Source organism: Gavialis gangeticus, unplaced genomic scaffold (genome assembly GCF_001723915.1).
Source record: "Gavialis gangeticus isolate Ggan-Ray unplaced genomic scaffold, GavGan_comp1, whole genome shotgun sequence".
Classification (NCBI taxonomy): domain Eukaryota; kingdom Metazoa; phylum Chordata; order Crocodylia; family Gavialidae; genus Gavialis; species Gavialis gangeticus.
The window spans coordinates 45,943,737-45,971,268 of NW_017729030.1; the positions used below are offsets into that span (position 1 = coordinate 45,943,737).

Genomic DNA, 27,532 nt, shown 5'->3' on the forward strand with positions numbered 1-27,532 from the left:
CCCGGCCCGGCCCGGCCCGACGCCGCGTGGGGCGCAGACAATAGAGCGGGAGGAGGCGCCTGGGCCGCGCCCGCGTGTGCGACCTGAGCCGGGGGTGGGCGCGAGGGGCTGACCGGGGGCAGGGCAGGCCCGACGGGGACGGGCAGGCGACGAGCACGTGGAAGCGGCGGGACTGGAGCTTTGCTTCCTTGCAGCTGTGTCCTGCCGCCCTGGGAGCCCTCCACAGTGGCGGCAGCCGCCCGGGACCCATGTCCCCGAGTCCTTCCCTGGGAGTGTCAGCCTGGCTCGGCCGGGGCTGTGGCTCGCAATTTGGGGAAAGGAGTCCATCCTGCTTCTGCCGCCTGTCTGAGTCCGCCCAGCCAGCTTCAGAGGACTGGCTTGGACTGCTTTATTTTTTTTTTTAAAGCTTCTTTAGAGGAGCGAAAGCTTGAGGGGGAAGGCAAAGGGCCACTGGAGAAGGGGTCCATGCTCTCTTGTGTGTGATGGGTGGTGTTTTGGAGTCCTTTGAAGGCTTAGGGTCCTGTCTTCCAGCAGAAGCAGTGTGCTGCGTTGGCTTCTACTGATTTTTGTTGCCTCCTTTTGTTCCCCACCCAGTGTGCTGATCATAGCTGTAAGTGAGCTGCTTTCTTTCTCTAGCTGGACCGTTGACTGTCGCCTCGACTAAAAAGGTGTTCTGAAGCGTTAGCCTCTTTGCTTGCGTGCTGTCGCTCAGAGGCAGCCTTTTGAGCTAGTTAATGAAAGGGGCAGGACATTTCACTTAATGCAAGAGAGATGAGAGCAGCTGGGGCTTTGTTCGTGCTGACACTTCTGATCATCCTTCCTTGTTGGTGGTGAGGATTTCTGAGGGTGATGGCCTTAATTGGACCAACTACATAGCTGGGATCAAGGCAGACAAACTTTCGAATGTAGGACACCCTTCGCGGACTGTCACAGCTGTCACATCGCTCATATGCCATCGTTGCCGGTGTAACTCCTGCGATGGTAGCAGTGCACAGACTGCTTGTGAACACTAAGCTGTTGATGTGCATGTAGGGCACAGAGAGACACAGTGATGAAATCTCCTTCCAGTAGCAGTACTTTTAGCAGATTTAGAAATGTGCCATGATTAGGTAGGGGATTGAGAAACATGCCATTATGCACTGAAATGGAGCAATATGCCTCTGACAATCTTCATGTGGGTCCTTTGTATTCAAGTGAGGGTTCTGCCAAATATTAATAGAAAGAAATCTACATTCCTAAAGAAGAGTCCACTTGACTTATTTGCAGGGAGATTCAAGAATGATTTAAATTTTAATCTTGTTAAAAAAGTGCTCAGATAATTACCATGCTTTTCCAAATCCTGTTGCCAGGGACTTTAGTCTCTGCTGGCCCTTTAACAAGTGATGTTATTTTTTTAATAAGCAGTTTTTTTGTGAAAGATGTTTCATGGCAAGTTGAACTCTTAAACAAGGGCCACAGCCCTGCATTCCTTCTCACTGTTAAGCAAGGTTGTTGTGTATCAGATCAGTCCAGTCTGGACAGGCAGGATGCTCTAGCAGGGCTAAAGGGGCTGAGCGGCCAGTGTGTTAATGTACTGATTTCTAAACTGGAACCGCACCTTTCATATTCTGGTATGCTCTTGTGCTTTGGCCTTTCACACAGTGACCATGCTTTCTCTCTCTGGTTTTTTTTTTTTTGGTCTATTCTATTCAGGTGTTTTTTTCCTTGTTAATTGTTTTGCATGTGTTCTTCTTTGTTTTAGCATAGCAGCTGGGAGCAGAAAAGATATTAGGAAATTAATTCAGCTAACTCTTCATGTAGGTCACCTAAACAGATGGGTGATAGAAACTTTCCAGGTGTCTTGTTTACTCTCTTTACAAACTGTCCTGAAAAAAAGAGTAAGATGCAGCTTCAGCACAAATAGTCTAGAGCAGGACTTTGCCTGTAATGTTATAGCACATATTGTTTCTGGTGTGAGGCTCCAAAGCAGAGTGAAGTTTATAAATGCTTGGTAAAGTAGTAAAAATGTGATATTAATAGTAGAGGTGAGAGGTGGTTACTGATGTGGAGTAAGGACCAAAAAAATCCCAGTTTGACTGAGTAATCAAAGAAAAGGATCCTCCTAAAGGATAAAGGGGAGTAGAAAGCAAATTAATTTGTAGATTGTTTTTCTACTGACAAATTCTATCTAGTCATCACTTCTACCAAAATTGGTTTGGTACAGTGAAAAAAACAAACAAACAACCAAACACCTATGTTTTTCTAACCTGTCACCCTGCTCTTAGGAGTAAACTGAATATTAAAAATCTACAACCTGGGTAAGTAAAGCTTTTAATGTGTCAAGATTTGAAAGAGAGAGGTCATCCACTATGGGTAGAAAGTGTGTACAGAAAATAATTTCTGAATAAGGCTGAAGGAAATGACAACTTTAATTTGCCCCCTCCCCCTTTTAGGAAACTTTTGATGATGCATCGCCAGGAAAACAGAAAGAAATTCAAGAACTGGATCCCACATATGAAGAGAAAATGGTATGTAACTTTGGACATGTCATGTATACAGTATGTTGCTGTTGGCCAGTACTGATGCAGTTACTTAAAATGAAAAAAAAAAGTTACTGATCTGCACTTTGAGGCCCTTTCACTTGGTTCCTGGCACTTTGACCAGGTATTTCTGGGAGAAAATGAGATTACCAGGTTCTTTCCCTGTCACATTTTGTACTTCATCCACTGCCAGTTCTTTTTCTTGGCAGTGTCATATGTGGGTAGAAATCCTAGAAGCTTCTACAATATTTAGTAAAGTGAAAAGTAGCTTTAGGATTTCTGGGATGTCATGTACATGGGAAGAATCAAGTTCTGAGCACACAGCATTTGCTCTAATGTTGAAAGTGCGGTAGTAGTGAAAAATTCAACTCTAGCGAGGAGGAGGTATTTAATATGTTACCTTCTACCTGATTCAGAAGCTGTGCCAAGGTCTCCAGGGAAGGGTTTCTAGGGGATTAGAGGCTCTTGAGAGTAAGAAAATAGATACGCATCCTCTAAATTAGAAAGTTCCAACTGACTTAATGTAGAGTTTATTAGTATAGTATCTTAAATTAAAAGCCCATAAAATTAATGGGATCTTTTTGGTATGTGGGATAAATTAAAGTTGGATAACCACATCCTTCATTTTTCTGAATGAGGAAAAGTTTGCTTGTCCTGTGTTTGAAGTACTAGAGTAGTCATTTTACATGTTAACTGCAGATTACTTTTATTGGGAGGAAAGATGGGGAGAAGCTGTTTGATAAAGGCTCTACATAAGTAGGTGCTTAAAGTCATTTGTACTTGCCTTGTTTTCCTGAAGTGGCATGATTTCAGAGGACTAAATACAAAACCTGGAGGCAGGAAAGTGAGTTTATAAACATTGCTGTCATTGATTCCAAAGTTGTGATAATGGGCTAACAATTTAACCCCGAGGCTTGCAAAATGTACCAGACACCAAAAGGTAATAGAAATGATATGAGTTCTAGTAGCAGCTCAGATGGGAAGCCCTGTTCTTTTTTCTTGTCTACATAAGCTGTAGAAGGATTGTTATTAGTTGAGTGAATAACATTTAGTCATGCTCTGGCTATGAGGCGTCAGCAGCTTTAAGGTGGTTTAGTGCAATGGTTCTCAGTCTTCTTGTACCAGGACCCATTTGTAAACATCAATAGCCAGTCCTGACCCAGATGGGATGGCCAGTAAATGGTTTAAGTAGCAAACTGCTCCCTGGCCCTGCTGGTGCCCCTCACTCCCAGCCCCCAGTGTGAGTTGGGGGGGGCATGTGCACTCGCAGCAGGCACATGGCTGCAACCTGGCTGGCCTGGCAGAGGCAGGAGCCACCTCCTGTGGCCCAGCGGGTGGGACTTGGCGTGGGAAGGTATAACAGGGTGGCGAGACTTGTTGCTGCCACTGCCACCAGAACCCCACACACCAGCCATATTGCCATTAGCATATGGAGTAACAGACAGGGGTGGGGCCTGCACTGCCCTCACTTTCCTGCTGCTAGCTGCTCATGCTCCAGGCTGCGGTTCTACCCTGCCACCATGGCCCAGTTGTCCCCACCGCTCCCCTCAGGCCACGGCTCTACCCCAGAGAGGAAGTGGGGTCGCAGGTATTGTTGCCTGTGCCCCTCTCCCCTACCTTCCTGACATTTCACCTGTGCCTACCCTGTCCCCTAGACCTAGCTGTGGGAGCTACTCTTGATGCTGCTCGGTTGCCATGTGCATGCACTGTGCACCTGGTCCCCCTGCCTGATCACCAGGGATCTAGGTTTTCTATTTCCCACAGAAAAACAGAGGAAACCACAGATTTCCTGCTTTATCATAGAAAACACAGATTTCCCTTTTTAGCAGAGAAATCCACGGATTCTCCACTTTTGCAAAGAGCTTTTGCAGGCTGGCAGAGTTCCAGCCTGCAAGAGGTGATTGCAGAAAGGGTGGGAAACCCCCAGCCTTGCCCTGAGGGGGGAAGGGTGGGGCCTCAGCCTCTGAGTCGTGCAAGGCTAGGCTCAGACTTGGGCTCACCCTTAGCCTGTGGAGCTTAATGGTAAGTGGGGCTGGTGGCGGGGACAGAGGGGGGAAGGTGGTTGGGGAGGGGAGGGTGGCTGGGGGCAGTGTCTCCCTGCCCCTCACCTCAGCATGATCCGAGGATCAGGGCCAGGGTGTGAGAGCAAGGGTGCCCCTCTGTGGACTGCACATGCACAGGCCTACCTGGGGGTTCGCGCACAGTGGCCTCCACTGTACCCCGCAGTGCCTTCCTGTGGCTGGCCACACGGCTTTGCAGGTAAGCAGGGTGTGGTAGCAGCTGCTGCATATGGGCCACACACGTACTGCCTGGTTGGCGGGGGGGTGGGGGGCTTGCAAGTGATGGCTGCAGGGCACAAGTGGCGGCCACCCACACGGCTCCATAGGCATGGCTCCGTGGTGATGTGGGGTGATGGCTGTGGTGGCTATGTGCTGGGTGGGGCTCATACTTGGTGGTGGCCACCACTGTTACTTGCCTATGGAGTCATGCCTGTGGAGCTGTGCAGCTGGCCACAGGGCACAAGCAGCAGTGTGGTGGCAGCCACCATGTGTGAGCCCCACCATCCATGGGCATGGCTCTGAAGACACACAGCAGCGGTGGTGGGAGGTGGTGGCGGCCAGTGTGTGCGAAACCTCCCTGCCCCTGCCGGCCAATTGGGCAGCATGCAGCTGCCACCACCACGATCCTGCGCTGCTGCTGCTGCCGCTCATCTGTGGAGCCGTGCCCACAATGGGGGTGGGGGGGCTCGCGTGCAGCAGCCGTGGCTGCCAGCACACTGCCACTTGTGCCCTGCAGGCGACTGCACAGCTCCATGGGCATGGCTCCACAGGCAAGTAGCCATGATGGTGGCCACTGTGTGTGAGCTCCCCCCGTCCCGTGCCCTGGCTGGAATTCAGCTACCACAGCCACCACCTCGCACCGCCATGGAGCTGTGCCCACGGAGCCATGCAGCTGGTTGTGGGGCACAACCGACAGTGCACTTGAGCCTCCCTGTCCTCTGCTGGCCGGGCAGCACATGTGCAGCTTGCACACGGTGGCTGCCTCCGCGGCCACATTGCTTGCCCACAAAGCCATATACCCGGTCATGGGAAGGCAGTGCAAGGTGCAGCAGCAGAGTTGTGGTGGTGGCTGCCATGTGCAAGCTCCCCCATCAGGCTAGCTGCTGTGTGTGCAGCCTACAGAGGAGCACCCGTGCCCTCAGCCCGGGAGCGGGCACGGGGTACACTCCCCCCACCCTTCCCCTGTTTTTGACCTGCCTACCTCCTCCCCGCCCAGCCCCCACACACACTTACCTGCTGGAGTGGATGACAGTGTCTGTCCTTGCATGCGTGTCTGCACCTGCGTGTGTAGGGCTGGGGGGCTGTTGTGGGGGAGTGAGGGGCAACAGCAGCGCTGGGGGGGAGCCTTTAATTTTAATCAAGAAATTTGGGTTTTTAATCAGAGAAAACCAGGATCCCTGCTGATTACTGTCCTCCTGGTTCCCCCAGCCCCGAGTAGCCGCTTCATGGTTTGCTGCATTTTTTTTCTTTAAAGGAGAATCCATTTTTAAGATTATTGTTGATCCATTTTTTAAGTTTGTTCATGACCCTTTCGTATACTTTTGCAACCCCCGGGTTGAGAAACGCTGGTCCCAGTGGCTGGACAGGAAAAGCAACTTATCTTCTACTGAGTATTGTGGTTAAGGGATGGGAGCCTCCTTTCTACCCACGATGTTTTCTTTCCTATTTATTTTTCCTACTAATTTTGAAAGTGACTATATGCTAGTTTTACATTTGGGGAAGAGTGAACCTGATGTGAATCTTGTCAGTTCACTGGTGTCTGTGACTCTGAATTACCATACTTAAAAGTTAACTGATCTTTATGTTCTGCTGCTTCCTGGTAAAGTGATGGGCTTCAGTGGTACTCCAGTTGTCTTCACAAGTCTGAAACAAACACCATTATGATCGACTACCTACACAAGAGGCTTAAGTTAGTTAACAATGTTAAAGCAGTGAGTTATATTTATATATAACTAGTCCTTGTCCCCATCTATATAAGGAGGTAATACTTGCTAATCTGAGGAGTAGTTAGTTAGGCAGTTAGTATTTTTGTCATGCACAGAAAATGTTGACTACAATTTATGCTTTCAGCATTCAAAGCCACAAAAAATTCTAATTAACTTTAAAATTTTAAAACTGTAGAATTAATGCAATGCAGCTGGTTCTCTCATGTCTTTGCGTTTTCATTCAACTAGTAAAACAATCAGTTAAAGCCAAAGAGGTAGGTATTCTTATTTGAACAGCTGAATAGGTTAAGGTCCCAACTTATTTTTCGGCAACTGTACTGTCAACTTTAGAAAGGCATAATCTGTGACTTTTGGTTATCATGGTTGCCCTTCTAAATAACTTTAAAAAAATGCCCATGTTGTCTAGGCAGGAAGACTTATTCTAGGGTTTGTAGCACATCTGTTGTCAGTCAGCTGGGGCACAATTAAATTTGACTCTTGTGAACAGTGTAGCTAAAATGTTTCAGGCAGTAGTGTGGATAGGATTAACTATTTGTCCATTTTGCATGCATAAAGCACCTCTCCATACTGACCTCCTCCTTAATATATAATATGATAGAACTGGTTCACTGAACCAGTTTGAGCCATATTGAGATAATGTGGCAATTTTAATGGGCTGGACTTTCTTCCTTTTTAGTAAGTGAGCTGATTTCCTGTAACTATGTAAATTGCTAACTGCTGCGTTGTGGCAGCTGCTAAGATGTAAAGATGCCTTATTATTGTAGTTTTTACTTAAAAAAAGAAAAAAAAAAGAAAAGGCAGCATTGCCTTTAACCTATCGGCCCTGCAAACTTAGTCTTCGCTTTGTTCAGATTTTGGAAGACAGATGTGCGGCTCCACATGGAGACTGTTTTAAAGGAAATACAAAACTTTAGACACATTGGGTGCAACAGTCTGTAATATTTCCTCCCATACACTCTGTATAGTAGACACAACTACTTATCTAAGGATCCCTGACCCAAAGTCAGGTTTCAGTTATATGGGTGACTGGCTGTGGTCTAAACTTACATAAGTTAGCCTTGTTGGGACACAGTGGGCGTGTGTCTACATGAGACACTTAACTGCACAGTCGAGTAGTTTACTGTGTAAAAACCCCTAATCACAAGTAAATTTGATACCTGCAAATGCAGATATGAAATTTACACATGATTAGTTAGTGCGCAGTAATGCACATGTAGACACAACCTGGGAGCAAGCTTGCTCCTAGGTCAGCCCTGTCACTAGGAGGCTGGCCTCAGGCTAGCCCCAGGGCTCTGGGCTGGGAGCCTCTCCTGCCCCAAGGCTGGCCTGCCTGAATAGCAGCCTCTGTCTCATGCCTTTAAAAGCCTGCAGGCATTTTGAACTCTGGGGCACACCAACAGGGAGCCTGAGGCCACTCTAGGACGCTGTGTCTTCCTGGGCAGGTGGCAGGCCAGGTGTCCCAGCCTGCCTGTACCCTGGCATCTCTACCTGGCACTGTAGTGCTGGATGGTTAACAGGTCTGCAGGCTGCTGCAGGTTCCAGCCAGGCCTGCCAGCCCCCAGGCCCAGCTGTAGGCACCTTCTGGGGCAAGATCCACCTGTCTACAGCCCATTCTCAGCAGCTGGCTCTGAGCTTGCAGGTGCTGTGGGGCATTGCCTCTGCTGCGCAGCTGCCAGTCCCATGCCAGGCCCCTATGCTGGGTGCTGCAGGCACCTGCTCAGGCTTGGCAGCACAGGGACAGCTGTGCAGTGGCCCAGAGAGCTGTTGTGGGATCCATGATGGTGATGTGCTTGCTGAGGTCCATGTCCACATCTGTGCCTGCCAGCCACCCAGGGCCCCAGCTGGTTGTAGAAGGAGACTGGTGGCTTTATGGTACTGTGGGGCAAGATAGAGGTGTAATGCCAGGTCCAGTGGGGTGGGCACTCCAATGCCCATGTCTATGAGGGGCTGTCAGCCTGGATGTGGGAGTGTGGATGCAACCAGTTGGTATGACAGTGTTGAAGGCCTTGTGGGCACAGCGGGTGGCTATCAATGACCACAGGTGTTGGTTGGGGAGTGCCTGTAAGTCCATGTCGCTTATACGACAACTGACGGACATTCTTGTGCTCTGGGACCCGGGCTGCATTTGTGCTGCTTACAGCACCATGGGCAGCCTGCCTGAGTCCTGTCCCCAGGCTGGCATCCATGGTGATTCATCACTAGGAGAGGACCCCTTGGCCATCCAGCAGTCTGTCCTGCCAAGTTCCCCAAAGGCATGCTCTACCAGCAGCTTGGGGAGCGCAGCCCCCACCATGAGGTGCGGCCAGCCACGACACCACCGGTTGCCAGCAGTGTCAGCTTCTCTCCCTGGGGAGGGAGGCCCCACCTGGGCAGCCACCTGTCGTGCCATGCCTTGCCATCTGAGGACACTGCCTGGAGTTGCACGCCATCGCTGACAGCCAGGACCATGCGGAGTCACTATTCATGTCAGCCCTGGCCATGTGGTAAGGCCTGCATTGTGGGGAGGGTACTCTCCGGCCTCTGGTCTGCCTGCACTCCCCTAGCCCTGGGTTTCTCCCCACAGCATGCAGGGAAGTGGCAGATTGCAAGACTTTATTGAGCAGCCCATGTCCCTGCATGTAGGTGGGCGTGGGCCTCGCACACAGAGGATTGCATTGATGCCAGCGGTGATGTCCTCCTCGGCAGCTGGGGGCAGTGACATGTAGCACAGACACAGGCAGCCCTCCAGGCAGCCACAGAGGTTGCAGAGCAGCCTGGATTTGCCCTCCCGTGCCATCATAGCTCAGGGCTCAGTGCCAAATGCGGCCAGGGCATCATCAGCAGGAAGGCGTAGTGGGTCTGGCACCCTTCGGTCTGCACGGGCACCTCCTTGCATGCTACTCAGGTTGCGCAGCTGGGGCACTCTTGGGTGGGGGTGCTGGCCCTTGAACACCTCTTGGAGAAGACCCCTGCAGGGAAGGCTGTGGCATGGGTAGCTCCTCGTCTCAGTCATTCAGGAGCCCTGCGCCCCTTTGAGCCTGGGTGCTGTGGGTTGGGCGGCAGCGCAACAAAGCAGTTGGCTTGCAGGAGGAGATGGGGTGGGGCAGTGGGGTCTGGAGCTGTGGCATCGGGTGCTGCCAGCAGCTTGGCTTGTCTCACCCTGGGAAGGAAGCTGGGAAGGCAGGCTGTCTGCAGCCAGCATCCAGCGGCCCATCAGCCTTAGGGGAGCGAGTGGGGCTGGGAGGCTTGGCCGGCAACTGTGTGGGCTTGGGCCTGCCTGCCCAACTTAACATGGTCCCTGGGCAGTGCAGGGCCTCTGGTACAGAGCATCTTATCTCTGAACTGTTGTAAATTCACACAGCTTATTTTTCATGGCTTTACCGGGCTTGCAGCTGCACACAAGGGAGGCCGCACCTGGCAGCTGGGATGCAGCCTCAGGATAGCCACAGTCAAGGCCCTGCAGATGTTCTGACTCTGCCAGAGGAGGACCCTGAACAGGACCCTTTTCTTGGACCTCCTGGTCACAGTGTTGGAGGACCAGCTGGCAGACCCTTGGGCCTGGTGGGCGGGGGATGTGTCCTGCGAGCAGGCACTAGACTGATGTGAGGCAGTGTGGGACTGGGCAGACAGCGAGTTCTGGGCACAGCTCCTGGCCCTGGAGCACAAGTGGGTGGAGGCTCTGTGGGAACAAAACACCATCATGGCCTGGGCAGTGCAGGCCACAGATGACTACTGCATGGTGTTGGACACTGTTCTGGCCCTGGCAATTGCCTTCTTGCTGCCTGATGCCTGGCCCCCCGACCTAGCCTTCTCTGCCTCCTGGCAGCCACCTACCATCCAGCACCATGCCCTTGCCTGGGCGTGGACCCGGAGCTGCCTGCAGCAGGGCTAAGACCACACGCTGGTTCTGCTGGCCTTGGATATTGCCTGCCAGAGGGGAGCCACCTGCACTGGTGGAGCACTGGCCACTGTTGCCCCTGAGTATGAGGCCTGTCTGCGGACTGCAGAGCCAGACATGTGAGGCAGCACATGTATGGCAGCAGCCCTGGGACGGGGTGCAGTGGCCTGGCGGGTGGTTGTTGCATTTCGGGGAGCTGAGAGGGGTGAGACAGCCATGGGCCAGGTGGCAGTCAGCATGGTGGGTCTGTAGGACCAGCATGGCAGCCAGCAGGAGGCCAGTTTGCTGGTTGTCGCTGGCAGGGGCAGGAGCAGCCATGGCTCAGGGAGATGGAGGCAGTGAAGAGAATACTGCCTTGTGCTGTCCCTGTGCTGCTCATGGCCAGTGAAGTGGCTGGCCAGAGAGCAGCTAGCAGGGCTGTCTTTTCAAGAGGGCTGCTTGCAGCTGCAGCCAGAAACTGGAGCTCCTCCCAGTGGTGGCAGGGGGCCATTGTAGGGCCCTGGGAAGCAGGAGGAGATCAGCAGCAAATCTGTGCCCACTTCTCTGCATGTGTAGATGTCTGCCTGGTACTGTTTACTCACAAGTTATTTACTCGTGAGTAAACTGGTGCTGCTGCAAATGTATGTGTAGACGTGTCCAGTGATATTTAATACATTCAGCAGGTCATGTGACTACATGCTTGATATTTTCATGTGCTTGAAAGAATACGGATTTGAATCTGGATTGTTTAGGGGTTTTCAACCCTTTAAGGAGTGTACTCCTGGTGGTGGCAGCTGGATGTGAAGTAGGGGGCGTGGCAGTGACCGGGTGTGGGTGGTGGGTGGCAGTCGCACATGCAGCTCTGCGGGCTGCTGACAACGGGCCTCGTAGCCGGCCAGTCACGCACCACCCATCAGCTACCTGTGGAGCCACATGTGCGACTGGCTGTGGGAAAGCAATGCATGGCAGTGGCACAGGGTGGTGGTTGGTGCCTGTAGCTGTCACATGCAAGCTTTGTCCCCCATAGCTGGCTGGCCAGTGCCCATGTGGGCCACAGAGGGGAGTCGATGTCCTGCTTTTGGGAGGCGGCGGTGTGGGGTGGTGGGTGGCAATGCTTTGTCCCCACCCACGTGCACATACCCCTTAGCACCTCTCTAAGTACTCCCTGTTTTAATCTATCTGTACTATAGGTTGCAGTTTTTAAAAATATGAGTATATTGTAATATTGTGCACTTGTTCTTCAAATGACTTATTTTTTCTTCCTTATCAACAGCAAACAGACAGAGCAAACAGATTTGAGTATCTTCTGAAGCAGACTGAGTTATTTGCTCATTTCATTCAGCCTGCTGCTCAAAAAACTCCAACTTCACCTTTGAAAATGAAACCAGGCCGTCCACGAATAAAGAAGGATGAGAAACAGAATCTACTGTCAGTTGGAGAGTGAGTAATAGCTCATACACTAGTTATATTTGCAATGTGGTTATGTATTCTGTTGAAGTTTGGGAACTTCCCTTAAAAGCTAAATGATAAAGATCAATACTTTCTTTGTTTTCTGGAAACTAGCCCTGGTTTGTGTGCTTATGACGTTAAAAAGGAGTGTGTATTTTTTATTATATGTTGTTTATAAATTGAAGTTTATTCATAGTCCTATGAATTGAGTAGTTGCAAAATACTATTATGACATAAAATTAGAGAATGAAGCAAGAATTGGCGTGTGTGTGGGGAAAATAGAATAATGGGTAGTGGTGTGAAATAGTTTACAGCAGAGGTAGGCAACTTTTCCTGGCTGCAGGATGGGCAGGTACCTTAGCTCAGGGGTGGGCGGGCACTGGACCCAGCCAGTGTTGCTTGTCTCTGTGATACCATGGGGAAAGCACCTGTGACTGGCACCCCCCTTCCTTTGAATGCTGCCAGAGCCCTGTAAAAGTAGGGCTGGATCCGCAGTTTCCGTGGGTCAGATCTGGCCTGCCGACTGTAGGTTGTCAACCCCTGGTTTATGGGGATTAGGTGTGCTGAGTTTTTGTAGGTGAACCACAAAGTAAACCGATTTAATTTTGCCTTTGGAACTGATGATCTATGAAGTTGGATGTTTTTGTTGATCTTAAAAGAACCTGGTGGAAGTGCTGAAGTGCTACCAGGCATGAATTAACTTTTCAAAATAGAATCTCCCACTCTTTTGAAGGTTTGTATGGGTATCTTTACCACTTGTAGACCTCGTATGTGGCCTTTTTCCAAACATTTCCTAATCTTGTAGTGGATCCATGGGGGTAACAAGAAAGAAAAGGCTTGCCTTTAGAGCTGGTAAATTCAACTGAAAGTTTAGTTGTTAGCTTATTGTTATAATATTTAAAAGGCTGTAAAGCAACAAATGTGGACACTAAATAGTAGATGCGCTTGAAATAGGGAAGTGTGGCTGTGTTCAGCATAACAGTTTACCCAGGACAGTTTTATCCAGGACACAAATCTACAAGTTTATCCAGGACAGTTACTTATAAATGTTTGTCATCCATACTGAAACAATATCTAGATTTTATTTTGGAAATCTAGTGACTTCTGAATCTGTTTCTAATATTGTACTTTTTATCTTTCAGTTATCGCCATCGTAGAACAGAGCAGGAAGAAGATGAAGAGCTATTGACAGAAAGTTCCAAGGCAACTAATGTATGCACTCGATTTGAAGAATCTCCATCATGTATGTTTGTGTTTCAGTCTCACTTTTTTTACCTGATAGTTTAATATGCCCCAAAATTCTAGATTAAACTGAAGCTTAATCTCAGCCTCTCTATGGAAAACAAATTTTTTCAAGATTCTTCCAAGAAGTCGTCATACTCATCTTACCAAAGGATTAAAATGACTAGCAAGAGGGAGGGCAATTGTCAGTGGGTTCCAGGACTTTTTAGAGATTCAGTTGCTTTTTTTCTTTCTTGGATGCTGGGAAAAAAATTGTCCCTGGACTCATTTCACAAAGGCCTGGCTTCATAATTTTGGTCCTTAACCTCCTGCCCTTAGGAGAAGAATACTATTCTTATGTTTCTGTACTTATAGAAACATAGGAAAGTGGGGCTGGAAGGGACCTCGCAAGGCCAACTAGTCCAGGCCCTTGCTCAAGGCAGAATCATCCCTGACTAAATCGTCCTAGTCAAGTGCATCTAACCTGCTTGTGAAAATTTCCAAGGATGGAGATTGCATAACTTCACTAGGTAGCCTGTTCCAATGCTTGACAATGCCCATAGTCTGACAGTTCCTTCTAATCAACAACCTAAATTTCCTCTGCTGCAGTTTGAGGCCATTGCTTCTAGTTGTGTCCCTTACAGCCACAGGGAAAGCCTATCTTTGTCCTCTGTAATTGCCCTTTGGGTATTTAAAGACTTATCTCGTGCCTTCAGTCTTTTCTCCAAAGTAATAAATGACCTAGTTCTTTCAGCCTTTCCTCAAAAGTCTTGCTTCCCAGGCTCCTAATCTGCAACTCCACTAACTCAGTGCTGTTCACAAATTTGCTAAGTGTGCACTCAATCCCATTGTCCAAATCATTGATGAAGACATGAATACTGGACCTAGGATAGATCCTTGGGGGACCCCACTTTATACCTCATCCCGACTAGACATTGAGCAATTGAGGACTAGTTTTTGAGCACGCTATTCAGTTTCATATCCATCGTACGGTTCTTTTGTCTAGTCTGTATTTCCTTAGATTTTAAATGAAAATATTGCAGGATGTGTTATCAGAAGCCTCCACTGCTCTTCCCCCATCTTCCAAACCTGTCATCTTATCATCGAAGGAAATCATGTTTGTCAGATTTGACTTGCACTTGGTGAATCCATGCTGGTTGTTCCTGATCACCTGATTCAATCAGCTATTACATAAACATGCCCAAAAGCCCTGCTGAAGCGCCTGGGCTACACAGATGCTGGGTGAGCTGAGTCAAACTGATGTATTTCCTTTTCTGGTAAAGCACTGTTTTGTTTTTTTCTATGTCTGTCAGCACCCTATATTTGCCCTTTTCCAGTCATCTGGGACCTTATCTGTCCTCCATGAGCTCTTGAAGAGGATAACCAATGGCGCTGAAATTACTTCATCCAATTTCTTCAAAACCCCTGAGTGCATCCCATTTGACTCTGCCAACTTGAAACCATCTAGCTGGTCCTTGTTAACTGCTCTACTTTTACTCCTTGCTTTTGCAGTCAAGCAAGCTTCACAAAAATGTAGACAATTTTTTTCCCTTTGGTTTTTAATTTATTGGTTTTAAGCAGCACTTTGGCAATGCTGTTGTGTTTCTGGAGAGCTATGAATGTTACTGGAAGGCTGCAAAAGCAGGTAGTATTCCATCCCAAATATTTCTCCAATATTTTGTAAGCAAGTTGCAAAAATCCTTGAGACCCTTTCTTTTATTTATTTATTTTTTTTTAAAGGAAACTTCTAAAATGATGCATGGAAGTTTCCTACTTGCATTCTCATTTAATGTTTCTAAAGAAAAGTAGAGTAAAAGTAGTCTTTTTACCCCTAAAAATGAAACAGCCTTAGCTTTCCATTCCTTTCTGAAAGTCATTATTAAGCTGCAATTGTGCACACTCTCCCTCACCCCTCAGAAAGAAAAAATTTGTTATGGCAATTGTGTTTGCAGCCCCGGTTCTGTGGAATGTCACGTCCAACAAAAGGAAATTAAAACCTGTTTAAGAATTATGGTTGTTTCTGGTATGATCAGCAATGAAATAATTAATATGAACATTAATATTGTTAAATTTCAGGGGGGTTTTTAGGTAGGGGTAAAAAAGCTGTGGTAAGAAACATGTTTTGCACAGTTGCTCGAGAGAGAGCACGAATTTTCCTTGAAGACAATCAAGGCACAGGACATCCGAGTGGCTGTATGCTGGCATCTACTCTGAGCTTACTGTAATGGCTACAAACTGCTATAGCTGTGCTTCTTTGGGAGTTTGTTAATCCTCTCTCCATACTTCTGATCCACCCTGGGCTCAACTGTTCCATAGGCAGTTATGTAGGGGCTGCTTGCACTGCCTTTGTAGTTTTACTGCCTTTCTTTAGTTTGTGTTTTGCATCTGTAAGGAGGAAAGGGGCTTTCCAGTTGATACTGTTGTTTTAGTGTGACAGACTCAGAATTACTGTGTTGTGTGTGTAGTATCTTACCTTTGCAATTGGATGGAAATACCTCTGTTTAAATTGAGAATATAGTTTCATCATGGAGAACAATCAGTTTCTGTACTACACTGAAGGATTTCTGCTCTATTTAATACTAGGAACTCTTGTTATGAACAGTAGACTCAGAACTTTTTTCTGTTTGGTACAGAGAAATGGGACTCTTCTGTCTTCTTCATAATTCCTCCAGAGTATTTTGAGTATTTGATAAGACGTACCAGTAGCTTTGCTGGTGGTAGCACAGTGAAACTTAATTGCAATTTAGGCCTCATCTAGATGTTACAGGTATTGTGTAGCTAACTGGTTCATTCCTCAGTTGCCTTTGGACCAGCTACATGTGCAAAGTAGCTTATCACACAATAAAAAGCTCCCACCAGCTATATAGTTAGACCTCAAAATGCGTATTAACTTTATAATTTGTTGCTATTGAGCTTTAATTTGCACGTGTAGCAGGGTCTTGCCTGCTGCTGGGAGCACCGTCAGCTGACCAGGCTCCCAGCTGCAGGGGTGCACTATGCCCAGTGTGAAATGCCGGAGCCCTAGGGATCTCAGCTGCCATCATCTCGAAGACTCAGGGGTGCATGCACACCCACACAGGGCTCCCAGTCCCCACTGCGCGTCACTCACAGATGGGGCCAAGAGCCCCTCAGCTGACTGGGCTCCTGATCCCAGCTGCGTCTCATGCAGGCAGGACCCAGAGACCCCACAACTGATGGGACTGTTGGTCTCAGCTGCCCTTTGCACTTGGCCCAGATCAAGAGCCCCTGCAACTGATGAGGTGCAGACAGGACTGGGAGTCTTGTCAGCTGTGGGGCCTTGGCCATGGTTGCGTAAAGCACAGATGGGGCCAAGAGCCCCACAGTTGCAGGGCTCTTGGCCCTGTCAGTGTATGGTTCCCATAGCTGGGAGCCTCCTCAGCAAAGGGAGCTCCTTGACATGGGAGCCTGCTTCTTGCCAGTGCAGGGAATAGCCCAAGATTGGGCACTAGCTGCTTTGGCAATAAGCCATTGATCTAATGTGCAATCCCCAAATTGCAACTCCTGCCATGCACATGTAGCATGGTAAGAGGCGTGATTGTGTGGATCATGCATTAGATTCAATTGCACCTTTACTTGCATGTGTAGAGCAGGCCTCAGTTCATAGATTTCATAGACATTAGGGTTGGAAGGGACCTCGGAAGATCATTGAGTCCAGCCCCTTGCCCCAGGGGCAGGAAGTCAGCTGGGATCGTAAGATCCCAGCAAGATAAGCATCCAAATTTCTCTTGAAGGTGTTCAATGTAGACGCTTGAGCCACCTCCGGAGGCAGGCTATTCCAGACCTTGGGGGCTCGGACAGTGGAGAAATTCTTCCTTATGTCCAGCCTGAAACGGTCTTGCAGGAGTTTATAACCGTTAGGCCTTGTCATCCCTTGGGGGCTCCGGTGTACAACCGTTCCCCCAGATCCTGGTGAACACCCCTGATAAACTTATAGGTGGCCATCAGATTGCGCCTGAGCCTGCACTTTTCCAGGCTGCAGTCCCATAGCTCTCAGCCTGTCGTTGTAAGGTCTGTTTTCCTGACCTCTGATCATGTGCATGGTTTTTCTTTGGACTCGCTCAAGCTTCTCCACATCCTTTTTGAATTGTGGAGCCCAAAACTGGACGCAGTACTCCAGCTGTGGCCTCACCAAGGCCAAGTACAATGGGAGAATGATGTCCTAGGATTTGCTTGAGAAGCATCTATGGATGCAAGTCAGCATTTTGATCGCTTTACTAGCTGCAGTATCACATTGAAGGCTCATATTCATCTTGTGGTCAATTATGAGCCCCAAGCCCCTTTCATCTGTAGTGCTAACCAGTGTAGTACTGCCAAGCCTATAAGGATGCTGCAGGTTTTTCGTCCCAAGGTGGAGAACCTTGCATTTTTCGGTGTTAAACACCATCAGGTTCTTGTTCGCCCTTTTGCTGAGCCTGTCCAGGTCAGCCTGGATTGCCCTCCTGTCTTCAGGTGTGGATGCTTTGCCCCAAAGTTTGGTGTCATCAGTGAGCTTGGCCAGTCTGCTTCTGACTCTAATGTCCACATCATTAATGAAGATGTTGAACGATATGGGTCCAAGGACAGAGCCTTGGGGGACCCCACTAGTTCCAGGGCACCATGACGGTTGACTTCTGTCAACCACCACTCTCTGGGTCCAACCACGGCACCAGTTCCCCAGCCAGTGGATTGTGGTGGACCTGAGGCTGCAGTTGGCCAGTTTTGCCAAGAGATGATCATGGGATACCAGATAGAAGGCGTTTTTGAAGTCAAGATATATGACATCAATCCCCTCTCCCTTGTCCAGGTGATAGGTCATCTGGTCGTAGAAGGAAATGAGATTGGTCAAGCAAGACCTACCCACAACAAACCCGTGCTGGCTATCTCTCAGGATGTTGCCATTGGTCAGCCCGTTAAGAATGGCCTCTTTAATAATCTTTTCTAAGACCTTCCCTGGGATAGAAGTCAGGCTGATGGGCCTGTAAGTTGCCTGATCCACTTTCCTCCGTTTCTTGAAGATAGGCACCACATTGGCCTTCTTCCCATCTTCAGGCACTAGTTTTTTATGTTCAGATGGCTTCAGACAACAGTTGGGATGAAATTGGTTGATTGGGTATTTGTAAATTTTATGTTGCAAAAGATTTTTTAGTGGTGAAGCTTTATCTTTCAAGTTATGATTATATGAGGTATCAGTGTAATTTTCTTGCTGTAGATTTAATCTCTGTCTACTCATCAACTGTAAGAAGACATTGTAATGTACTACAGCCTGATACTACTTAGTGTTTTATTTTAGTTTTGAGTCTTGAATTGTGATTAGTTGGATTAGAATTTTGATACATTTCATGATGCTGATGGAAACTATACTGCTTTAGGAGCAACCTGGTTTTTCACTCTAAGCTCATACTGTATTCCTGCTCTGCTATTTGAGGTTGATCATGAGTCATTCTCCACTAGTCTGAGCTCATGCGAGTCCCTCCCTCTCCCTTCCCTGCCCATATCCTCCTACCACAAAATTTATGTAGTTTCTTGTTCTGGTGACAGAGCCCTTCTAGGAATTGGTCAGTAAATGGCCAGCTGTTCCTTCTGTGCTTGACTCTCTGTATTTATTGGCAATGTGGTGCAGAAAGGGTGATGTTGGGAGCAGGAATTCATGGTTTGTTGCTGGAATACTTTCTATGCTTGTGGCCTGCAGTGCCTGGGTGATCTCTTAACATGCTGCAGATGGGCTCTGCCACCTGGTTTGCCCCTGAAGTTGGACAGTTTCCAGGATCAGGCTGGACTGCTACGATGTACAGGAAACTTAAGGATTTTCAGTGTAGTCAGTCAATAGGTAAACAGCTTGGGGGTAGTTAAAAGGTCAACCCTAACTAGCAGTGTAGATATAATCAGGGAAACCAAGTGTGATAAATGATGCAACCTGTGATGGGACCATGCTTGGATTGCCTATAGAAAAATACTGCTTTAATGTCCTCCTACTGTTAAATAATCACAGTGTCAGTTAGCAATAAGGGGTGCTGCAAAGGCTTCAAATATGTTTTAACAGATCTTTTTAATCAGCTTTTGTACACTTGTTTTCAGATGTAAAATGGGGCAAGCTTCGTGATTATCAGGTCCGAGGACTGAACTGGCTCATCTCTTTATATGAGAATGGCATCAATGGTATTCTAGCAGATGAAATGGTATGTAGGTCTTTATGAGAGGGAACATGAAAGCAAGAGACATTATGTAATTTTTGGTTTATTTCAACCACCGCTTCAAACTTTTCAAAATACTAAGTGCCAGTGTGATTTACTGAAGTGCCCTTGAATTATTATTTTTTTAAAGATTGTAGTTAAGGCAAAATCATAACACATTAAAGCTACATGGGTAACATTACTCTAAAAGCGTCAGTCCAAATGAACTATGCTAGCAAGCCTTTATGGAACTGAATTGCTCTGATGTGCTTACCTGACTCAAGGAAATCCAGGCTAAAAAAAAGTTTGTTTGACACAACAGTGCACTTTTTTAAAGCTGCAACTATTTTAGTTGGGACAATGTTAATAATAAAGCAGCCATGGCAAAAAATGCCAGTATTTACATAGCCAGAAAGTACTGCTAAAAGCCTCATTCTCACTCACCATTGCCACTTCAAGGAACTGGAAGTGAATCATTACCACAGGACCCTCTCTGCTTCGTTATTTTTAAACACTCCTATCCCCAAAGATGAGATAGTGGAGGAAAAAGAACAGATTTGGATAAATCTCTCCCATGCCAAGTGAAACTGATAGCCTGGAGACTTATGAGACTTCTGTCCACTCAGTGGTTGCCTTTAGCTGTTTTAAAAGGAGTTAAACCAGAATAACAGAATTCTCATTGCAGTTCTGTGTGTTCTTATGTGGTTTATGGGCATTTCTTTGTAGTGGATTTTAAATTAGCCATTCAGAATTTAACAATTTATAGCACGTGTGTGCTAGGACAAGATTCTTCAGCTTAGGATAGTAGGATCAAGCAATAAGTAGGAGGTGGGAGCCCCTTGCTGGCCACCAGTTGAACAGCCCCGGTGTGGTATATCTTGGAAAATTCTCATTGGGAGATGTTTTGAAATTTTTGTTTTCACCTGTTTTTTTTTAATTTACCTTTGAATTTGCTTAGGGTAGTTTTTAAACACCACTCAAAATTAACAAATGTTAACTTCCCTTAACAGGGTCTTGGGAAGACGCTGCAAACAATTTCTCTTCTTGGGTATATGAAACACTACAGAAATATTCCAGGTCCTCACATGGTATTAGTTCCTAAATCCACTTTACACAACTGGATGAGTGAGTTTAAAAGATGGGTACCAACACTTCGAGCAGTATGTTTGATAGGCGACAAAGACCAAAGAGTAAGTTTGTGTGTTCTGCTTCTTATTTTTATTTTCTTGTTGGTATTGTCATTCATGATGGACTCAGAATAACAGTTTTTCCATCCTTCATGCTTTCTATAGAGTAAGCGTAAGCAGCTATATGGTTGCAGAAATTGGTGTTACAGCAATACCATTTATATGCCATGAACTTTTGGACAGTGGTATAAGAATGGCTTTGATTTCTTTCATTTCAACACTTCCTGGACTTGAGGTCCATCTGCTGATTTGTCATTTTGCTGTCTCATTCCTGTTTAAATGTTGGCTCTCTGATTGTGTGGTCAGGGGATCTGCCACATAAGCCTTCAGAAACTGATAGTACTTTTAAGGAGAGTGAAATTCTTTGGGGCAAACTTCTGCTTTACACATTCAACATTAGTTTGGAAAGCAACACAAGCTCTAGTTTTGGGCTTTAGTTTTGTTTTTTGTCTTTTACTGATCTTTGGTATTGCTTATAAAATTGGGTTGTAGCTTTTTGCAAGTGTGGAATCTTCCTCTACGCCAGTTTTTCACTGCTCTGACACTAATTCTGTTGGTTCAAGTGTGATCTTAATCTAAATGTGACTAAAATGGTGCCCCTCTCTTTGTTTAAGAAGTCTGTTCCCTTTTCTTTTCCTTGTCTAAGCAAAATACAGTGTTGTCCACCTTAATGTGGACAAACTTTTTGTTCAGGTTGTTTTCTTAAAAAACAACAAAACCTGGTTTTGCTCACTATTTTTATTAATACTGCAGAAAAAAACAGGTGTGTTAGAAAGTGCAAAGATTAAATATGAAGGTGCATCTATTAAATTATTTACAAATATCTAGTCAATTATAGTTGTGCAATCTCATTAGAGAAAATAGGATAAAATGGGTGTAACTGGAGTATTAGTTTGCCCTGCAGCATTTTTAGTACATGGGGTGGGTGTGTGGACAGAACACACAGATTGATTTGCAGAATTATCAGGGCTACTGGTTTAAAAGAATCATACAAGTAATAAATTCAGTCTGAAAATAGTTGATAGTCCAAAATAGTAGTTTCAGACTCGTTCCTTAGTGTCTGCAGATTCCTTTATCATATGCAATTTTTTTCTCTTTTCTCTCTTCTTGTTCAGTTGAGTCAAAGTCTTAATACCTACACACTTTTTTTAATATGAATTCTTCCATAGCATTCCCTAGATGAGAGCACTCTGTACCTCAGTTTCTGTTAATTGGCATAAGTCGCACCTGGGGTTCAACTATTTAAAATCAAATAATCCCCATGTGCTCCAAGAGCAGTTCAAATACTTGTGTTTTTTAATTTTATAGTTTAACCATTCAAAAACTAAATGTGCTTAGCTTACCTCACTTTTTATAGTAAGGGATTTTTTTTTATTTTCCCCAAGCCTTTTGTCATCCTTACTTTAAAAAGAGAGAGAGAGAGAGAGAGAGAGAGTGTGGTCCAGGTCTGTTTGGCAGATTCCAAAGACTAGAGTGGATATCCATTATATTGAGGCTGTAATGATATTATTTTTAGCTACTAATTCAGCAACAACTTTGTTCTAAAAATTAGGCATACATTTTTGTTTGTATCTATTTGCGTGAGGTTTTGTTTCTTGTTTGGGACTTTTTTATTATAAAAATGATAATTATCAGGAATTAACTTCCGTTGTTTTCTTTTCTATCCAGGCTGCCTTTGTCCGTGATGTATTGTTACCAGGAGAATGGGATGTCTGTGTTACATCTTATGAAATGCTTATTAAAGAGAAATCTGTCTTCAAAAAATTTAACTGGAGATACTTAGTTATAGATGAAGCCCACAGGATCAAAAATGAAAAGTCAAAGGTAATTTAGATTTAAGTTAAAGCAGATGTGAATGGATTTCATCAACACTTTTATAATGCATTCTGTTAATAACTGTCCTGTTATTTCAGTTATCAGAAATTGTGAGAGAATTCAAGACTACAAATCGGCTGCTATTAACTGGAACTCCACTTCAGAACAACTTACATGAACTCTGGGCACTTCTAAACTTTCTTTTGCCAGATGTTTTTAACTCATCTGAAGTAAGTCTTATTTTTTTCGTCCTTCCTTCAACAAAGATAATTTCTAAGTGCAACTGCCCTTTTTTACAGATTGTTCTTTTTCCTTTTGGAACTTGAAATCATGGCAGATGAGTTCACATTTTTGCGAATTATCCAAGTTCATTATTGCCTGGCTATACAGTTAGTAACAGCTCTTCTATGTAAATATATCAGTGCCAAGAAGAGTGCACCAAACAAAAAGCATTACAAAGAAAAATGTATTAGACTTTTTTGCACTGACTGAGTGTCCATCATTTGTTTCTTGTGATTGAAAGCTATAATAGGTGGAGCAAATTGTCCTGTATCATGTCCCCTGAGCAGGCTGTTTTAAAGTGTACTGTGTATGTAATGGACATAATACAGGTTAGCAACTTGGTGAAACTCCCAAAGACAAAACAACATGCTGAATTGCTAGTTCAGCTGTAGAAATGTTCATTCCAGAAGGCATGTTTGAATTAACCTGCAATGTTTTAAGCTTAATTTGAGAGAGATCTTTCCTGCAGACTTGTCCTATTTAAAGCTTCTGCTAAACTGATACTTCAGGATAGAAACATCACTCAGTGGCCTGTTATATGTTGGCCAGTGATTTTTTTACCAGGTGCCATGGCACCTTGTAGTCCCTTGAAATCCTTTCAGGGGTGCTGCAGGGTCCCATGCAGTGATAGCACCTTTATCTTGTGAAAAACATTTGCATAGCCAAACCCAGAAATTTTAAATAGAAATCCATACTGTTGAAAACATTCTGACCTGCTGTGGTCTTTCTCAGTTCTTTGCAACAGAAGACTTGCTCTATTATTTTTTTTTTTTAGTTAAAAAAACAAATGAAAATTAAGAGCTGGTATTTTCTGAAAGAAACCTTGGCTGTGTCCAGATGAGCATGGCTGTGTGGTATGCACGTTCAGCTGTTCTCCATCCTGCAAGGAAGCAGTATGGCTTTTTATTTGGGGTTGTTTTTTTTTAAACTCCTAGATGTTGAGGGGTGAAAAAAAACCTGTGTGGAAAAAAGAAAAAAGAAAAGGTGGAGCAGCGCACACAGGGGCAGCGTGTACTCCTCAAAACTGGAGTCTGGCTGGTTGAGCCAAGTTCCAGCTGCCAGCCAGGCTCCAGGTGGGAGGATCTCCAATGCTGCAGGCCCAGGAAGCGTCCTGGGCACCAGGTAAGGCTGCTGGGCCAGTCCAGTGCTGGCCCCAGTCTCTCCTACCCCACGTGGCATAAGCTACCACATGCCAGAGGGTGTATAGCACAGGTATTCCCTGGGGCCAACTAGCAGCAGCACAAGCTGCTGCTACTTGTTCCCAGGGAATCAAATGTCCATGCTTGTGTGAATATACGGCTCTTGAGTCTAACTAGGTTAAGGACCACTGTTGTAGGTAAAGCATTGTAATAATGGAAGATAAGTTGTTACTTAGGTTCATATAAGCGCTTTAATGGTGAGAAGTTTTGTTTGTTGCCATAAATTAACTATGCTTTCTAGGTACAATGAAGCAATTCTTATATATATCAGTTTATTTTTTTCCCCATATAGGACTTTGATTCATGGTTTGATACAAACAACTGTCTTGGAGATCAAAAACTAGTGGAGCGTCTCCATATGGTAAGTCTATTCCACTTTAGTATAAATGGCATATCCATATAACTAAGGTAGTATAGATTAATGTCTAACTTGAAATATTTTGTGATTTTGTTTTTTAATGTACAATCTATGTTCTGTAATGAAAAATGTTACTAGAAAATACTGTTTTCTATCAATAGCTTCAATAGGAATATTCAGTCAGCACTAGTCATGCAAGTTTATCAGACACTGGAAAATGAAACTTACTGTTAGCAAAATGAAACAGGTTAATCTAAATTTTTGTTCAAGTTGAATCAAATACATTGAAAGTACTACAAATTGGATCTTTAAGAAGGGAGCTTGAAATGAAAGTAGAAGTTTAAGGAGGGCTGGTACAGCCATCTGGATTGGCACAGAACTCTTGCCCAGTATATTGGTGGGAAGAAAGGTTGAGCAGTATTTTTGGGATGTTTTGTTTGTCACATTCTGGCTGGTGCTTGACACTCATCATTTTCCCTATCTAGAAACTTTTCACATCTACACTGGCATTTTACTCTTTGAAACATCTTCATGCAGCATGGCCATCTCTAGTTTCCTGCTGCGTGTCAAGAAAGGCATGATGGTATTTTCTCCCTTTTTAAAAGTGGCACATAGCTTTGGATTGCTGGATGAATCTTTGAGCCCTTAGAGAAAATTCAACTACGTTCTCTTGGAAAATGAGTGGTCTATATTGATCAGTTAGGTTTTTTTTTTCAGAGGACCTGGTGCCATGTTTCAGATTGTCATGGGGGGGGAAATAATACCAACAGTGTGAATGGATTAGCTTCCATAAATATATTCTGAGAGTCAACTACTAGGTTGGGATTTCTATGAAACTAAGAGTGAAAGTTGCATTTCTCTCCTTAATTGAAACTCAGCCTCAAAATTCAATCTTTCCCAGGTGCTGCGGCCTTTCCTTTTGCGTCGTATAAAGGCTGATGTGGAAAAGAGTTTGCCTCCAAAGAAGGAAGTTAAGATTTATGTCGGTCTCAGCAAAATGCAACGGGAATGGTAATCTAGACACTTACTTGTATTACTGTTAAAATTTGGAAATCTTCTGCTTCTATAGAGAGAAGTTGCAATTTTTTTGTAGATCTTGATATCATTTTCTGATGCATTTCATTATTCCCAGCTGGCCATGTATTTCCTCGTGGGTTTTTTCTATAGAGATCGAATTGGAGTGTATACTTATTAGCGAGTTTTTCCCATGAAGTAGAAAAAAGTTGGTGAATAAGTTCTTTGTACAGCAGAACTAGGCCTTCCCATAATTTCATTATCACTTTTGATACAGGTATACGCGAATCCTAATGAAGGATATAGATATATTGAATTCTGCTGGGAAACTGGACAAAATGAGATTATTGAACATCTTGATGCAATTGCGAAAATGTTGCAATCATCCTTACCTTTTTGATGGAGCGGAACCTGGCCCACCTTACACAACAGATATGCATTTGGTTACCAACAGTGGCAAAATGGTAGTTTTAGACAAGTTGTTACCAAAATTGAAAGAGCAAGGTATGTATCTTCTTTTTATTTCTTTGATTATTTTAGTTTCTTTCCTTTCTTTGATATGAGGGCTGCCTGATTTGGACTCTGTAGATGGAATTTAAATTTCCAGGAGCTGCTTCTTATTTTAATCTCTTCTGAGGGCACACAGAAGAATGTTGTAGTATTATTGCTGGCTTTCAGTATAACATCTACTAGTCAAACCTGGATAATTCTAACTTTTTTTTGTAGTTTATTGATGTTAAAGAGAACTCATGGAGGCTACAAGGTGGCCTTGTAAGTAATCCCGTCTTTCACTTAAATGAGGCTCATTAACACATCAGTCAATTTCGAATTCAGTAGCTTGTCTTCTCAGCAATATCAGCTGAGAAAAATGTTGGGTTAAAGTTTCTGCCAAAAGTATGCGGCTGTGATGTTCTGCTTACTGCACTGGCTTCCCATAAAATACCAAGTTATAGTTAAAGCCTTGGTTATAACCATCAAACTTCTCTGTGGAAATGTTGCAAAATATCTTGGAGAACACCACTTGTTCAATGGCTGTATTCCTGGAGATTCATAAAAATGTCATTTTGAAGAAGAAGCTTATGGAAGTGGGGAAACTGCTTTTTGGCAATAAGGGCTGAGGTCTTGAAATGAACTACTACAAGAGATTGGATTTACCACAAACTGTACTCAAAATAAATTTGAAATTCACTTCTTCAACAGTATATTTTCAGGCATAACTTTACATAGCAGAGAAGGAGTAAAAATCAGGAGGGGAGACTGCCATAGAGAAAAAAGCAGCTGTCAAGCATAGATTTGTAACCTACAATTAGTATCCTGGTGTCTTCCAAGAAACTGAAAACTAGGGTTTTGCCGTAAGATCCTATATAAATCAAAGTTATGAAATGTTAGGAGTAGTTTTGCTTGAGACATAGCTGCATGCACTGCATCTGTTGTAGGTGTTTCATGTGGCACTTGTCCTTCAGTACTAGGTAAAACTGATGTGTATTAAACTAAAAAATATATATAATTTTGATTGTCTTTGCCTTCTGCATTGGAAAAGTATCACAGTGAGTTGCGAATAGAAAAATCCATTGTGACCAAGTTTGCTAGCATTAGACGCTTGAAGCAAGTCAGGCATGTGTACTTCTGTTTGTGATTGCATTGTAGCAGAACATATTTGATTACTGGGTTTAGTAAGCAGACATTTAAAAACACGTGATTCTAAGAACTATATTAAAATCAGCAGTCTAAAATGCTTTTGACAAACTTTATTTTTAAAATAATACATTAACTTTCAGTGTTTGAAAATGACTGTGGAACCCTGATTTTAAGTGACATTTTAATGAAAAGTTGGAGAGAGAAAAAATTGACAGTGGTGAACGTAACCAATTTAAAATCTAGCATATATAGCAGCGTATTTCTATAATTCACCCAAGTTTCATGTTTAAAAGAGAGTTTGAATAGTTTACATTGTTTAAATTTCAAATTCTTACGTTCGTAGTCTAGATTAGGAAGGTTGGAACAGAGGGTAATAATTAAAATTGAACTGAAAATATATAGTTTTCCTCATTTACATTTCAAAAGAAATACGTTTTGAAAGACAGATCATAGAGACCATTGCTTTCAGCCCCCTTCAGTTCTGACTCTTTCAAGTTATGGTAAATCACTTTATTTTAATCTGTAGAGTTTTATAGTTAAAGTAAACTGTTCTTTTTGTACAATTCTTTTCTGTTAATTTGTTTAAATCTTGCATTTTTCCACTAACAGGTTCACGAGTATTAATCTTCAGTCAGATGACTAGAGTACTAGACATACTGGAAGATTACTGCATGTGGAGAAATTATGAATATTGTAGATTGGATGGACAGACACCTCATGATGAGAGACAAGTGAGCACTTTAAAACTTAGGATATGTTTGTATAGTCTTAAAATACAGACACATGCATTGATTTGTTTTTTTTTTTTTTTTTTTTGG

General features: G+C 44.6%; 1 protein-coding gene across 1 annotated transcript in view; it reads left to right on the top strand.

Annotated features, from left to right (window-relative positions):
- The window catches only part of SMARCA5 (SWI/SNF related, matrix associated, actin dependent regulator of chromatin, subfamily a, member 5), a 53,190-nt gene that overhangs the window by 6,872 nt on the left and 18,786 nt on the right, over positions 1-27,532 (top strand). Inside the window, exons 2-13 of the mRNA XM_019521836.1 lie at positions 1,742-1,796; positions 2,433-2,507; positions 11,655-11,821; positions 12,973-13,073; positions 19,127-19,227; positions 20,232-20,411; positions 22,077-22,232; positions 22,322-22,453; positions 23,997-24,065; positions 24,964-25,073; positions 25,354-25,580; positions 27,324-27,445. Coding sequence (XP_019377381.1) covers positions 1,742-1,796; positions 2,433-2,507; positions 11,655-11,821; positions 12,973-13,073; positions 19,127-19,227; positions 20,232-20,411; positions 22,077-22,232; positions 22,322-22,453; positions 23,997-24,065; positions 24,964-25,073; positions 25,354-25,580; positions 27,324-27,445 — 1,495 coding nt within the window. The remainder of the gene's footprint in view (positions 1-1,741; positions 1,797-2,432; positions 2,508-11,654; positions 11,822-12,972; positions 13,074-19,126; positions 19,228-20,231; positions 20,412-22,076; positions 22,233-22,321; positions 22,454-23,996; positions 24,066-24,963; positions 25,074-25,353; positions 25,581-27,323; positions 27,446-27,532) is intronic.